The sequence below is a fragment of the Haemorhous mexicanus genome, chromosome 4 (genome assembly GCF_027477595.1).
Source record: "Haemorhous mexicanus isolate bHaeMex1 chromosome 4, bHaeMex1.pri, whole genome shotgun sequence".
NCBI lineage: Eukaryota > Metazoa > Chordata > Aves > Passeriformes > Fringillidae > Haemorhous > Haemorhous mexicanus.
The window spans coordinates 4,875,991-4,890,494 of record NC_082344.1 but is presented as its reverse complement, the minus strand read 5'-3'; the positions used below and the strand labels follow the sequence as shown (position 1 = coordinate 4,890,494).

At 39.2% G+C, this 14,504-nt stretch overlaps 1 protein-coding gene across 10 annotated transcripts in view; it reads right to left on the bottom strand.

Moving 5' to 3' along the window:
* Window positions 1-14,504, bottom strand: part of BLTP1 (bridge-like lipid transfer protein family member 1) — an 87,550-nt gene that overhangs the window by 18,458 nt on the left and 54,588 nt on the right. For 9 of the 10 annotated variants that reach the window (XM_059843725.1, XM_059843727.1, XM_059843732.1 and 6 more), the window contains 14 exons: window positions 13,284-13,990; window positions 11,888-12,115; window positions 11,423-11,516; window positions 10,369-10,419; window positions 7,365-7,571; window positions 7,027-7,265; window positions 6,225-6,469; window positions 5,611-5,716; window positions 3,546-3,643; window positions 3,255-3,440; window positions 2,395-2,563; window positions 1,716-1,927; window positions 874-1,072; window positions 217-276 (listed from right to left, as the gene is read on the bottom strand). In XM_059843725.1, coding sequence (XP_059699708.1) covers window positions 217-276; window positions 874-1,072; window positions 1,716-1,927; window positions 2,395-2,563; window positions 3,255-3,440; window positions 3,546-3,643; window positions 5,611-5,716; window positions 6,225-6,469; window positions 7,027-7,265; window positions 7,365-7,571; window positions 10,369-10,419; window positions 11,423-11,516; window positions 11,888-12,115; window positions 13,284-13,990 — 2,801 coding nt within the window. The remainder of the gene's footprint in view (window positions 1-216; window positions 277-873; window positions 1,073-1,715; window positions 1,928-2,394; window positions 2,564-3,254; window positions 3,441-3,545; window positions 3,644-5,610; window positions 5,717-6,224; window positions 6,470-7,026; window positions 7,266-7,364; window positions 7,572-10,368; window positions 10,420-11,422; window positions 11,517-11,887; window positions 12,116-13,283; window positions 13,991-14,504) is intronic. The other variant, XM_059843730.1, reaches the window with a different exon arrangement.

Genomic DNA, 14,504 nt, shown 5'->3' with positions numbered 1-14,504 from the left:
GGAGAGGAAAGAGAGGAATGGCAGCTCAGTGTGCAAAGCCTCAGCATGAGGAAGACTGAGCAATCCCTAGGACAGGAAGCCATGCTGACTGTTATGGCAACTACTGCTGACTCTTCTCCAACCAATTAAATTAAAACACAGTTAAAGGACTTAAATTTCATATTCTATTAAAGCTTTTTTTATGTAGGACTTGATTCATTAAAACAAGCACATTACCTGCTGCAGCTTGGCCTGTTGTCCTAGAACACACTTCATAGGTACCATCTGGCACAACACCTACATGAAGCATACAAAGCAAGTCACTGATTAGGCAGCCAGTAAAAGCTGCTTCAGAGCAGCCCTTCCCAATCCCACCCTCAGTCTCCTGCCTGCTATAATTAAAGAACGACAGGAGTTCTAGTTTTATTTCCCATTGAAGGACTTTTCTTATTTAGTAAAGTGAACTTACTTGGTAACATAGAAAATTCTAAATATGTATTATGTATAAATATACATATGTATTGAATCAACTAAAAACCCATAAAATATTCTACAATTTTCACATTATATAAAAATATTCTATATTAGACTATTAAAATCTTACTGGGATCTTATGTAATTGTATAAAAGCAATGCATCCAACTCTTATAATATCTCTCAGGCAAAGCTTAAATTATTACAATGATATATAAACCAGCAAAGTTTATATTAATAAAGGAAAACAACAACAAAGGAATATCACCTTTTAGATCCATATTATTTTGCTTTCAAAAGGCCAAAATCTTCTCTTTAGGTTTACTGGGAAAGCTCAGCTGTTTTTCAAGTCAATGGGAAAGGCAAAAGTGGATTTATATCTGAAATACTCTTGTCCAGTATGAAATCACCTGCACTTACATGCATTCATGACTAGATCTCCTCTTATTTCTGGTTTCCAGTCATCCCAACTTGTCTCAAAGCCATCAGCAAAGCGGATGCAGAAGTTTTTAAAATGACCTTTGCTAACTAAAGACTCTGAGGAGCAGGCAGTGATGAGTGTGCTTTCAATAGTCAGGACTAAAGCAGAGCCAGTGTCGAGATCTGCAGAGTGGTTAGACTGGAAAATAAAATCACAGGGAGAACTTACTGGTCAGTGCAATGCCAAAGTGATTACATTTACTAAATGCCATTTATCTTTCCCTATTAACTGACCCCCTGCTCATATCTCCTTGTATTTTTCCTTCTCTGCAGAGAAGGATTTCAACAGCATCACCTCTGCCCATACAATGCCTTGCATTAGTGTTTCCTAAATGCAACACCTACATTATAAATTTATTAGAGCAGTGGGAGTCAAGCTTGTCTGGAAAAGGAACAAAAATCCATGTTTGATCAAGGGCTATAATCCATATGGCCCCGTGACCAGAGAAGACAAGCCAAGGATCAATTATTTTCTCCAAGAAAGATGACACCTGACTTGACTGAACAATGACCAAAAGTACCTTTAATTTTTATGTGATTGTTTTTTGTGTTTATTTTGATGTGTACAATTATGTACAATCCAAAGTGTACAGACTGACTGATAAATTTCTAGCTCTGAATATGCACATCTATAGCTATGTTTCCCTGTAAAAAAGCCCACATATTTCCTTTTATAAACTAGACCTTTTTTGGAGCTTCTATCACCTGGTTCTTGTATATGTACACCACACACAAACAAACTGCTGTTTTAACAGACTTCCAATAGTCATGCTTTTGCTTACCTGGGGTGTGTTTGTGATGGGCAGGCAAATTCCTAAATCATTGACAGTCAGCTGAAGGAACAGGGTCCCAAAAGCCTGGGCAGAGGTTTGCTGGATTCCAGGCAGCATATCCACCACCTCTTTCGTGGCCATGTGGATATCTTTATGCAAAGCCATTCTCTGTTCATTCCAGTTGTCGTACGCTGCCTTGTAGTTCAGCCAGAACAGCACAGCTTAATGAGGAAACCAAAAATGCTTAAATTGAAATCAACACCTTAAAAAAAATAATGTACATTCACTAAATAAATTCTTTTTGTTCTCCCCTTTTACAGCTCCTCCATTCCTTTAAGTCAGAGGATGAAGAACAATGGACACACACAAGTTCAGGGTGCAGCAATGAGGCTTGTGCTTCAAAGGAGAAGATGGACAAACATGATCATTAGCCATCAAAGTTAATCCATTAAAATACAGAAAGTCCTGCTGTTTCTCAGCATTATTAATTTGTGAGGATTTACAACAACAACTTCCTCCAAACCATCTGAAAACTAATCACCTCAGCATGTGGAATTTTTGAGATCTCCCAAATTTCTCAGCTACTTGAAATGAAATATATTGAATCTTGAATAATCAAATCTTTTGAGAAAAAAAAAATCTCTTCCTCAGTATGAACACAAACTTGGAGCAATTGTCTCTACAATACCTCTGTCAAAGGCCACAGGCTGGGCAAAAACAATGGGTCTGTTCAGAGTAATGAGCACAGCTTCCCTGTCTGATGAGCCACTGATTTCTTCTCTGAGAGCATTTCTTAATCCAATTCTTGTCTTGAAATAGGCAACTTGATGGAAGTCTGAGCCGGCTTCCTCATAAACCTTAAAACATTCCAAGAAATGGGGAGAGGGAGGGGTTTGTAGCAGGGAAGAGTTCAGGGATGGGGAGGGGGAAGAAAAAAAACCCCAATTACTGCATTTGACAAAATATAAAATTAAAACAAGTTTTGTCCTTTCCTCTTTTTCTCCTCTAGCCAAAGTTCCTTTGAGGATCTTCAGTATTCTTGCATTAGGGTCTGATCACAGCATTATTTTCTTTATTTATCATAAATTATTAACTAATGTAGCTATTTATAGATCCAGATCCTCTATTGTGACAGCTGATTTATAGGTCCTAAGATTTCTCTCTGTCTGTTTGTTTCTAGGCACCAAAAAACACTTTCATATCCTAGAACAAGTGATTCCAGGTTTAAGAGTACAAGAGGTACAACTGTCAAACCAAGACAGACAAACTGGGTCAAAATGTAGGTCTAGCAAAGTTTGGATCTCCTCTGATCTTATTATTTCATTCAAATATTCTAAAAATTTATATTAATATCAACAAAAGTTTTGAGTTTGACTCAGTAGAAAGGCTATTACTGTTCTAAAGGGCTAAGAAGGTCTAAGATATTAATAATATGGGGGAAAAAACCAGATAAAAACCAGCACTGTGCAACAACCTCTTGGCTTGATTATGTAATTTTTTAATCACACATTATTAAGAACATTACATGCAAAGATTTTGAGCACTAACCTGATGTTTAACAATCTGTCCCAGTGCCAGATTCAAATCCACCTGGCATTTTCCAAACAGTTTGAGGTAGCTGCTACTTCCAGGCATTGCTTTGGTTTGCAGTCTGTTGGAGAGCTCAAGTTCTATCAAGCCCGTTTCAAACCTCACAGCACGCATCGAGGGAGTTGTAGCTGTCACCTGAATTCCCTAATGGATAAGGAAGGTACAAAGTTATGAGCATCTGGTTCAGAGACATGATGAGAAAAGAAAACAAAAAACAAACCCACCACTATTTTGTCATCACAAGATTACCTTGAACTGCAGGCTCAAGGAGTAAAGAAGAATTTTTGGTTTATCTCCATCTGTTGTGCCATCATGTTCATTCCACAGAGGTATTGGCTGCTCCCCTCCTGTACACAATAAATATGCACAGTCACAGTTTTATCAAAGAAAACATTTTAAACCAATCCATATAAAAAGGTGACCATGAACTAAGTCTCATTTTAAATAATGACCAGTTGAAGATGTATAAAAACAAGTGAGGATTGGAGACATCAGTGCAGATGAATCTTCTGATATATAATTAATATCTCTCCGCTAAGAATGAAGGGACAGAGGCATATTCCTCCCTCCTGGGAAATTTTCCATAAGAAGTCTCAAAGCCTGAAAGGCGTAACATCTGCTTTTCAAAAAAGATGGTTTTTGTCCCCTGCACCAATGTATCTCCTACTTATCAGACAGTACAAGTTTAACACTTGACCAAATACTATGCAAATCCCATGAAAATGAGGAATTGAAATTATATCAGTATTTTTCCATGAGAGGAGGAAAGAGTATTCTGCAATTCTGTATTTTATTTCTGGGTTTACTTCCTCATCCTCATTCCAAGTTATGTACCCTTGAAGAAGCAACCCTGGTTTTAATTCTCCTTGATATTTATCTACATTCCAACTTAGTTTATAGGAAGGGCTTGCTGCTGGAGAAGGCTAAGCCATTAATTCCCTCCAAATATGCCAATTGATCTAATTACAGTTATTTGGTGGTAAGGACAAGCAGTTGAATCATGGATTCAAAAAAAACCCCAAACAACAATAAATTTTTATCACTCCATTTTGTATTTGGATAATTTTCTTTTAATCAACATTGTCTTCAATTTCCAGATGCAATTATTATAGACTGCTCTGTTCATTAACTAACTCTCAATCTGTACAATTTCACCTTCAGTAATTGGTACTTACACAGTTTTTATATAAGGATAATATGCAAACAATACTTTAGTGCAACACAAACAGTAATTAGAAAAAATACTGCAGCACATCACACTAATTGGTATTTTCAAGCCATTAAAAAAATTACTTTGCTCCAAGCCAGAGGGACCAAGCCAATTTCTGTCCCCATTGTTCTGCACTGAGCATCCAGACCCACGGATTGCTGACCTGACCATGTCCCTGCTGAATTACCCCAATATGGAAGGCAACAGTCACATTTCAAAAACCACCAGGCTGCTACTTGCAATACAAATTTACAGTCTGGAAAAGCAGAAAACCAGCACTGGTAATAAATTCCTCCCATAAAAATGCAGGGCAGATTGAAAGGCAGGGTCTAAGAAATGCTGTAAAAGCTAATACAGGTTTCCTGGTTCAGCACTGTATGCTCCTCCACAAAAAAAAAAAAATGTTCTAATACAATATAATGACAGCTGTCAGAAGATTTATTCTTTCCCTAAGCAGTTTCTTACTACCCAACACTAATATGGAACAAATATCAGGGTGTTTCTTGTTAGCCTACAGGGAATTTGGCATTTTCCATTTTCTCTACTGCATTTTCTAACTGCCTCGAGGGCATGTCATGTGGACCTGCACCATTCTTTTATTGTATTTGTATACCTGAATATATATATATACAGACACACACATAGAGACATGAAAGGAGGTAGAAGTACACACAGACACTCTTTTTACTTAGTTACCACTTTTTATTCTTTCCTTCCTCAAGAGGTTTCCAGCTATTGATGAATCTTCCTAAACTAAAAATTAGCCTTTTAGGATAACTCAAAAAAAATGTTCAAATCAAACAAAGTGACTACAAAAAGTAACCCAGCCAAGGTCACACCATGGAGAGACACAGAGGCTGATGTCCAGAACGCCAAACAATCCTGCTTCCCAATAAAAGTCCTGCTTATGATAGACCTAGAATAATTTCCAGAGCCTCTGTTATCATTTCAAATCCAGTTCTGCTTCCTGCTGCTGCTTGCAGCACTAGAGGTGAATTGAGAGTGTCTGTGAAATTAATGAGCTGATCCTGAGAGCTACATCATGTTGCCATCAAACAAAGTCTGAGGATTTTATTTAAAGTGCCTTTTAAGTGTTCCACTTACCTGAAACCTTCTGTATGACCTCATTTACTTCCTTCATGAACACTTTTTGCACAAATACTAAATGGTTTAAGAGGTCAGTTGTGAGATTATGTTCAAAGGAGCCAACCTGTACAAATAGAATATTTGAGAATAAACCTTAGTTTTAGAAACAGTGGATTTTTAGGTTGGTTTTTTTAGCTGCAAACATCAGAATTCTCAATTACAAACATGGCAGACTATTTTTCTGACTAAAGAATTAGTTAGTGGGAATGCCCTGCTTTTCCCCAGCAGGTGTTTCTTTTAAGCAGCATCCCTTTTCTCTCTGGAAAAATTAACTATGGAAATTGGCACACAAGTAGAACTTATGAATAGAACATTCTGTGTCGAGCAGAACATTTCATATCATTAAGGTTCTATGTCATGTCATTATTCCACTTATGGAGCTGTCTAATCACAAAAAAACCAAAAAAATCTGCTGTAAAACAATACAAAAACCTTCCAGTTTTTCACTATTTGGATTCAACCTGTAAACCTGAGAGTTCTGGAGAAGGCAGATTGTTTAAAAACTGTGAAGATGCAAAGAGAGAATCATAACAGAAGGGAAGTAAGTTATCAAAGAGGCCTTCAAGCCCTACCTCAGCCACACAGCGCAGGTAGTTGCCCTGCAGGTAGTAGCCTTGCTTGGCAGGCAGCTCATCGATGCTCCAGATCTGGTCAGAGTAAGTGTCATGCTCTTCCATGACATATTTCCCTGACATGGTGACAGGAGGCAGGTTGAGACTGGCCGAAGGAGGAATGGTTGACATGTCAGTGGCAGAAACTTTTGAAGTGAAGCGCAGTCTGTGGTTTGGAAGCTCAAAATTAAATCTGGTTTGGGCACCTGTAAAATGAAGGCAGGGAAAGAAAAGGTTTGAACTGGCTAAAGAATCTTGTATTGATCCTTAAATTTAAGAACAGTTTTGGAACAAGAGAAAAAAATTTAAATGGTTAAAATGTTACTGGATTTCACACACCCAAAGAACTATAAATATGCACCCACATGCTTCAGGGTTGTCTCAATTTCTAAAGAAAACAAAGATTCCACAGTAATAAGGGGGAAGTCATACAAACCACCTCAAGAGTACTGAGGCCATACTATTCTCAAATAGCATTACAAATTAGAATTTAATTAGCCAAAGATGATAAACTTATTTTAGCAGTCAGGGGGAAGCTTCCTGGGAGGATGCTATATATGAATGTGTACATGCCTTCGTGTGCTCTTGCATTCTGCCTTTGGGAACTGTGTAACAACCACAGTGAAAATTCTCTATATGAGCCCACCTTGTTGACGCCCGTGTTAAAAAAGCAAAGCTGATGGCAACAGACTCAAAGCTCTTGCTGTAAGTCAACAGAAAGACCGAGTGCTTGTGGATGCTTATAGGAAGGCCAAACTGTCACCTGTCATTCCATGACTCCTCATTCTTCCCATCTTGTATTCTGCCTTCAGGGAAGGCAGGAGCGCTGCTCCGATAGCAATCCCATCTATCATGGCACTGAACTTCAGCACTATGGGCTTCTTCTCCAAGCCTTCTGGCAGCTGGGGGAACTCATTTGTTTCAACCGGCGTTTGATTGATGCTCGTCGGAGTCTTCTCCGAGGGCAGAGGAGTGGCCACATCCTCTTTGGCTGGCTGGGGCCTGTGGAGCGACACAAAGAGCAGGAATCCCTTGCTGTTCATCAGCCCAGCCACCTGAGGTGACAAAGCCCGGCAAGGGGAGGGGTTTGGGAGCACTCACGTGGTGGAGGGCTGCCGGATGAGGTCGGAGATCTGCTTGGAGAGCTGGTGGGAGCTGCGCACCATCATGCTGTGCAGCGTGGCCGGGTGCTGCGGGATGTTGATGCTGATGGCGCCCACCTTCACCACGGCCGCGTTGTTGGTTTTCAGCCCCCTCTGGGCGCTGTACAGGGCCTGGGATTTGGCAATGCTGCACTTCACCACAGTTCTGACAGCAAAAGGGAACAGCAGTCATTCGCACATCCTTCCAGTTGAGGGTTAAACTGAGTTTTTAAGTGTTAGCTGAATTTTGAAGTAATATTGTCAACTACACCCACATCCCTTTTTCTTTCACTTTACACACAGATGCACTACATGCCACAAAGAACTATGCTACACTTAAGGGAACTACACATCATGCATGGCAAAAAATATCTGCTCAAAACTGCTATCCTTGCTTAAACTAAGGTCATCAGTGCATACACACCAGGCTGCACATAGACAAATTTGCACACACAGAAACAAAAAAAGAGCCTTCCATTTCAACTCCTGTTCAGGAATAATCTTGAATCATCCTTTTGGTAAAAAGTCAAATCTGAGTTTTGCATCCAAATAGGTCACTGGAGGAAATACTTAACATTAATCACAGGATTAATGAATTTGAATTAATACTGATGTTTAATTCAAACATATCGTTCCAAAACACATCATCTAAACTTGATTTTAATGTTGAGGAGGATATGATTCACAATGGTTACCCAAGATAAAAAGATAACTGCACTAAGCTGACAATTTTGATGTCATAACAGAATTTTGGCATAGCAGAATTCACTACACTCCTATTACAAATATATTGGGGTAACACATTAATGTTTCTATGGTCAATTCCTGGAGGGTTACCCAATGGAAGTATATTATGCAGCCAACAGAGAATTACAGCCTCAAAGAGAAGGATGTGTAGTTGTCAAGATGCAATACATCAGCTAAAATGGCTGGAAAATAGACTATAAGACTGGCTAAAGTAGATTACAGACTATATAAAATAGACTTTATAAAATACATAAAAACATTCAATGCAAGTTTCTCAAATACTATATTTCAAGAGGTAAAACACTTTTTGTATCATATTGAAAGTGTTTATAGACAGTTTGGTCTCCTGGTGAAAGATACAACATTCTATGAACTCCATTCTCTAAGTAATGTTTCTTCTTATTCTTATGTTAAAGTATCAGCAAACCCAAAGCAACCCAGAAGTGGAAATACAAACCAAAACAAAAAAAGATATCACCCTTCTGCTTATAATCAAGAAATACACAGCACTGTAAGACAACCACTGGCCCATCAACAGCAAATTAACTGACTGAAGTTCAAGGAACACTCAGTTTTTCACAGCTATGCAAGTGAACTAAAGCAGTTCAGAATTAATATTTTAGGGCAGACTGTCAAGTAAAAGTTATTACAAAATACGTGATGAAGGAGGAAACAATTCACAACAGTTTTCAGAAAAAGACATTATACAAATAACCATTACTTAAGAAAAACCCAGAACTGCTTTAATCCACCTCTTTAAAAGAAAAACATCATTATTTTTCTTGATGTTTGCTCACTTCCCACTCTCTTCCTGCTACCATTCTGACTCAACTGCTGTGAAGCCAATCAAGAACACACTTTCATCTCCATCTATAACACGAAATACTACTGCATACAAACAATTTTAAACATTTCCTTAACTAAAAATGTATTCCACCAGTATAGCTGTAGCAGGAGAAAAAAACCTCAGCAAAATGAACTGTGCTCTTCTCCATATTTCATGCAACAAATTAATTTGACTGCTGCTTGCCTACAAAAAACCTACTTCCATGACCAGAATGAAATGTGGAACAACTGTCTGGATGTCCATTTATTATTAAATGTCTGCAGTTGGCTTACCTACAGTGATAAGCCTGTAACACATCTGGCTGTATCTCATTAAAATCACTAATCATTATTTAAGTTACATACCAGTAATGCTTCCAGAAAGAATTCTATATTCTCACATCAATATCAAAAATGATCATTCTCCAGACAAATTTGTGACAAAAAGTCTTTCTCCCACTACAGAACCAACTACAAGGCCAGTACTCAATAGATTTTTGGGAATGTTGTAACAAGTATGTGGGGAGAAAAAAAAGTCAGCAGGAGGCCCATAACACACAGGAACTACTGCACTGAGTCAGCTGTGTGTCAGTAAAGGGATCCTTCCCTTCATTCCAGCTATAAGGAATTCACTTTCTAAGCCAGAGGCTGTATCATGTTCATGACTCGCCCCTAGACCTATCTACCATGGATTTATCCAATCCTTCTAATAATTTACACTTCTGTTGACCACATCATATTGCAGCCAACTCAACATCTCAGTGATGGTTTAATGCTGCTACAAAAAAAACCAAAAAGGAACAAAAAATCTCACTATTTTCCCTACATTACTTGCAGTTTTTCAGTCCATCACCTCTCCTTCCAGAGCTATAATGACATTTTAAAGTTAATCCTGCATACCACAACACTGAATAAACAGACACAGATGTTCAGCATGCCTGGGAGTTAAACCAGCACACAGGGAAATAAAGACAAAAAGGAACAGCCCTGTTCATGATGACACCACAACTGTCACTTCAAGCACAGCTGATCCAAAGCAAATCTCACCTCTGTCTTCCCTTACATTTATCAACAGTATTTCAGCTCATTAAAATTACTACAGGAGCAGATCTAAAGAACTTAAGGGACACCAAAACCATTCTAACATTACAGTAGTGAGTGCAGTGCAATAGCAGTCCCTAAAATGGTATTGCTAACATTGACAAGGACTTTTTTTAGGCAGATATTTAGCAGGCTTCATTAAAAAAATCTTATTTAGGTAATACTAGATGGTGAACCAAGATGTATTCAAGCAACATCTGCCTCCACAATCACACAGAGTAGGAAAGCAGCCATTTTCTACACAACACAGAGTTAATTGCAAGACTATTAAACATAATAATATAACATACAGAAACTCTTGTTTGGCTGTGCTTGTAGGAGATGTAGGAAAATCCTCCAGTCTACAGATGAAGATTGAAGAGAAAGCAAGAAAAACAAAAACAAAGCAAATAAAGAATAAACAGTCATGCAAAATTAGTCAGTTAATTATTTGTAACCCACAATATGACACTTATTTTCAAAACTACCAAGGTGAAGGTTTTGGTTTTGCTCATGTTTGTTCTGTGATCTTGTTGTTTTTAAAACTTATCATTATTTCCCCCCTTTCCTTTTGTACCCTCCCAATATGTAAAACAAACATGAAGAGCTTTGGTCACCTCCAGAAACCCTTCATGACTGTCAGATGGGAACTTTTGTTTATCCCTCTGAAACAAACTTACTGGAAGCAATTTAGCTGAGGAAATTATAAAATTCCATAGGTTTTAATTTCTATGTAGCATTCTCCAAACTACCCAGGAATTAAAAGGATAGAGAAACTCAAGTGACATTGCTCAGCCCCTTTCCACAAGAGTCATGTTCTAAGAGCAGTACACATACTGAGGGTTACCCAGCTAACACCCAAATTGTGTGAGGGTGATCTGTGCTACAAAGAATTGTGGTTCAGCTCATTCTGCAACTCAAACAGAAAGAGATGCAGCTGGGAACAAATTAAAATAATGCATGGCCTTTTTGAGCCTGTGAACCTGGCAGAAATGAAAAAGCCAGAACAATGTGTGGATGCTGAGCAAGTGATTCATGATGTTCATGCACAGGAAGTGGTTCTCCTCCCCTTCCCTGCCACTTTGTGTGAATTATAAAAGCTGGAGAAGGGATATTAGAACTGTAAAACTAACATGAGAGAACAAAGAATGATGCATCATGAGAGTTGAAAAATACTTCTAATGAAGAAACAGTATGGCTCTTAAACAGGAATAATTAGCATCAGTAGATTAACTACTCCCTACAAATCTCATATGGTTTGAACCTACAAGTTTCAAAAAGCAATTAGAAACCTAAGAGAAAGAATACAACTCATACCACTTCTATGAACTTGATCAATTTTAAATTGTGAGACTTCCTACTTACTGGATATTTGGGGTAATTCCCTCCAGCAGGACGATATTGACACCTCCTATGTGAGCAGTGGCACATGTCTCTGTCATCTTTTGGTGTAGCACATCTTTAAGGAAAAAAAATTTATTTAACAGCATTTCAGTTAGTACAATACTTCAGGTGTGCTTACTGCTTTTAAAAATATTGCAGCAGGAAAATAACTGAAAAATTACAGCTTTAGCAGTCACAGTAAGTGATGCTAACTATAAAATGTGACAAGAAGAAAGCTTTTGAAAATGAGTGACTGTCTTCTAAGAGCATTTCCTCCATGGCACTTTCTGAAAAGCTTGCAGCATCCTTTTATAATCCTTCAGCACCATAATAATAATTTTTTAAACGCACTTGTTGAATATTATTGTATTACACACACACGGTACTGCACACGCACATGTAAAGCTGCCAGGGAATTATTTAGAGAAGGCTTTTAGCTCATCCCACCTTTCATTTTCTCCTTCAGGGTGAAGCTGCCGTGGATCCTCTTCAGCTCGGATTCCATGGTGAGGCCACCAATGTCAGCCTCCAGGTGGGTTCTGTTGACCATCCCTATCCCAAAGACGATGAGGGTGACGTGCTGCGGCTCCGAGGTCACCAGGCTGCGCTTCCGCCCGTTGTCCTGCTCGTTCTCAAACATCACCCTGCAGGCCGGCTCCGTGGGGCTGCGCACACCTACGCAAACACCAGCAGCTCTTTAAGGCTTTGTTTGTAATAAATCCTTGGCATATCCCATTTATATTTCTATTTCAAACTGAGGATCACAGATCTTTCGTGTCAAGAAAACTCTTCAGGAAAATTATGTGTGCCTCGCTCACTCCACCCCAATATCACTGCAACTGAGCCGAATCCAAGACACAATGAAGACAACAATGAGTGATGTGGTTTCATTATTATTCATAGATATGATCTTATGAACCTTATATAAATATTTGTAAGGATCTGATTTTATTGTTATACCAGAAAAATGCCCTGACAGTTTCCAGTTGTCCTGTGTATTTTTTGATCAGCCCACAGGCAAAGGTTCTTATAACTCTGTTTTGGATGAACAAGTTCTCCTTTTCAACATTCAGGAGGCTAAAAACAATGTAAGAAAATTTACACTTTGTGCAGATACTGTAACTGTGGATGTGATATTCTGTGCATGAAAGACACTGGTATCTGTTTAATATGAGTTCCCATCTGACACTCTCAGTTTTTTGTTCTTTAGTTAAAAGAAGTCCAAGGAAAATACGGCAATAGAGCCATACCATCCCCTGCATGTTTACAGCAACCTAAGTTCAGCAACAAAGAGAATGATGCTAAATCAGCTCTCAGACTTATTGTGCTGGGCTGAAATACAATGGAAGTAGCAATAATCACACCAGATTTCAAAGTTTTAGGTGAAAATATGGCCCAAACACTTGTAATCTTTGTGGGACTTGACCAAAATCACTATTTTGCCTTTTCTTCTCTCACAGCAAGGTTCACAGATGATTTTTTTTACTGTCAGTCCTTCTCAAGGCAGAAACAAACTCCCTCAGGATGGCTTATGTACATGCTTGCATATTTTCACAGAATGATAATATACAGCATTTCCATACCCCCTTGAACACAAAGCAGCACCTCAGGAGGAACCAACTCAATCCACACTATGAAATTAGTGAGAAAAGTTAGGCTTTCCTTTTGTACATCATCTCGGTGAACTAATCAAAAGCTCACCTCTGTCCTTACCACTTGCCCCACTAATCCAAGTTAGATGGGGTGGGCAACTGACAAAAAGCACCTCATGAGCAAGCTTTAGAAAGCACCATTTAAGCAAAAACACACACACTTGGCAATTTGCGTTCATGAACCACTTTACCTGTTGGCCCAAAGGTTTCAGAAGACTTTTCTAAGATACCAGTTGGATCAGAAATGAGTGAATAGAAGTTCAGCAGCTTATACATATTTTGCCAGCACTCCGCGGAGGGCTCGCTCTGTTCCGACACGGTAATGGAGTCGGAGTCATCCATATGGATCGTCACGTGGTCAACCACATCTTTGGAGCCTTTCCTGGACACTTTGGACGTCCTTCGCTCCGACCTCCCCAGGGAATTCTTGTTGCGAGCCTCCTTCTTGTTGTTGTCATTGTTGGTCCTCTTGTTCTTGGTGTTGTTCACCCGGGTGCCCCCGTTGAGGCTGCCCCGGGAGCTGCGGCTGAAATCCGAGGAGCGGAAGTCGCGGTGCTTGCGGGTTTTGAAGGTGGGGGTCGGGGAGGCCGAGCCAGCCGTGTACCTGCTCAGCTTGATGTCCGTCTGCGTGGCCTTGATGTCGTCGATCATGGTGCTGAACTGGTGGATGAGGCGCACCAGGGCCATGTCCACGTGCTGGCTGATGGACTGGCAGGAGATGGTGAAGTTGCAGTGGAAGGTGTTGTAATAGCGCTTGTTCAAGTCGTGGAAGGAAAGGGCGTTGGTGGAGTTCTGAGGGGTGCACATGGATTTCTCCATCACCACGGCGCTAATGCTGAAAGTCTCCAACATCAAAGCCGGTTTGAATTCCAGAGGAGGGAGATTGACAGCTCCTTGCCTAAGGAAAGGAAAGGTACAAGTTGCTACTGTGCTGCTTTTTATGAGAGTGAGAGTCAAATATGTTTTTTACACAGCTCACACCTAATTTACTGAAGCCAGCCTTTTATTTCCCTTAGGATATCACCTTTTTTACCACAGTTCTAAATATAATAAAATGAACTTTTACAGCTTCATACTGTGTGCTACTAACATAGAAATCATCCAGTTCTGTGAAACCTAGCTTGGCATGCAATCATTCCATTATATCCTACAGCTTTGCCCAAAATTGGTCTGGGGGAAGATTCAGCACTTTCACAAGAATTCACACCATCATTATTTACAGGATTAATTATTAAACACCATTTCAGAGCCACTCAAATTCCGCCCACTATTATTTCCACCAGCTCTTCCCTTTCCCCAATCTCCAATTTTCAAAAGCAGCTAAGATTCAAATAATTACAATTCCCACATCATTCCATAGGAATGATTTTAATAAAATCATGATTTTAAAAAATATTTTAACAGGAAGACAG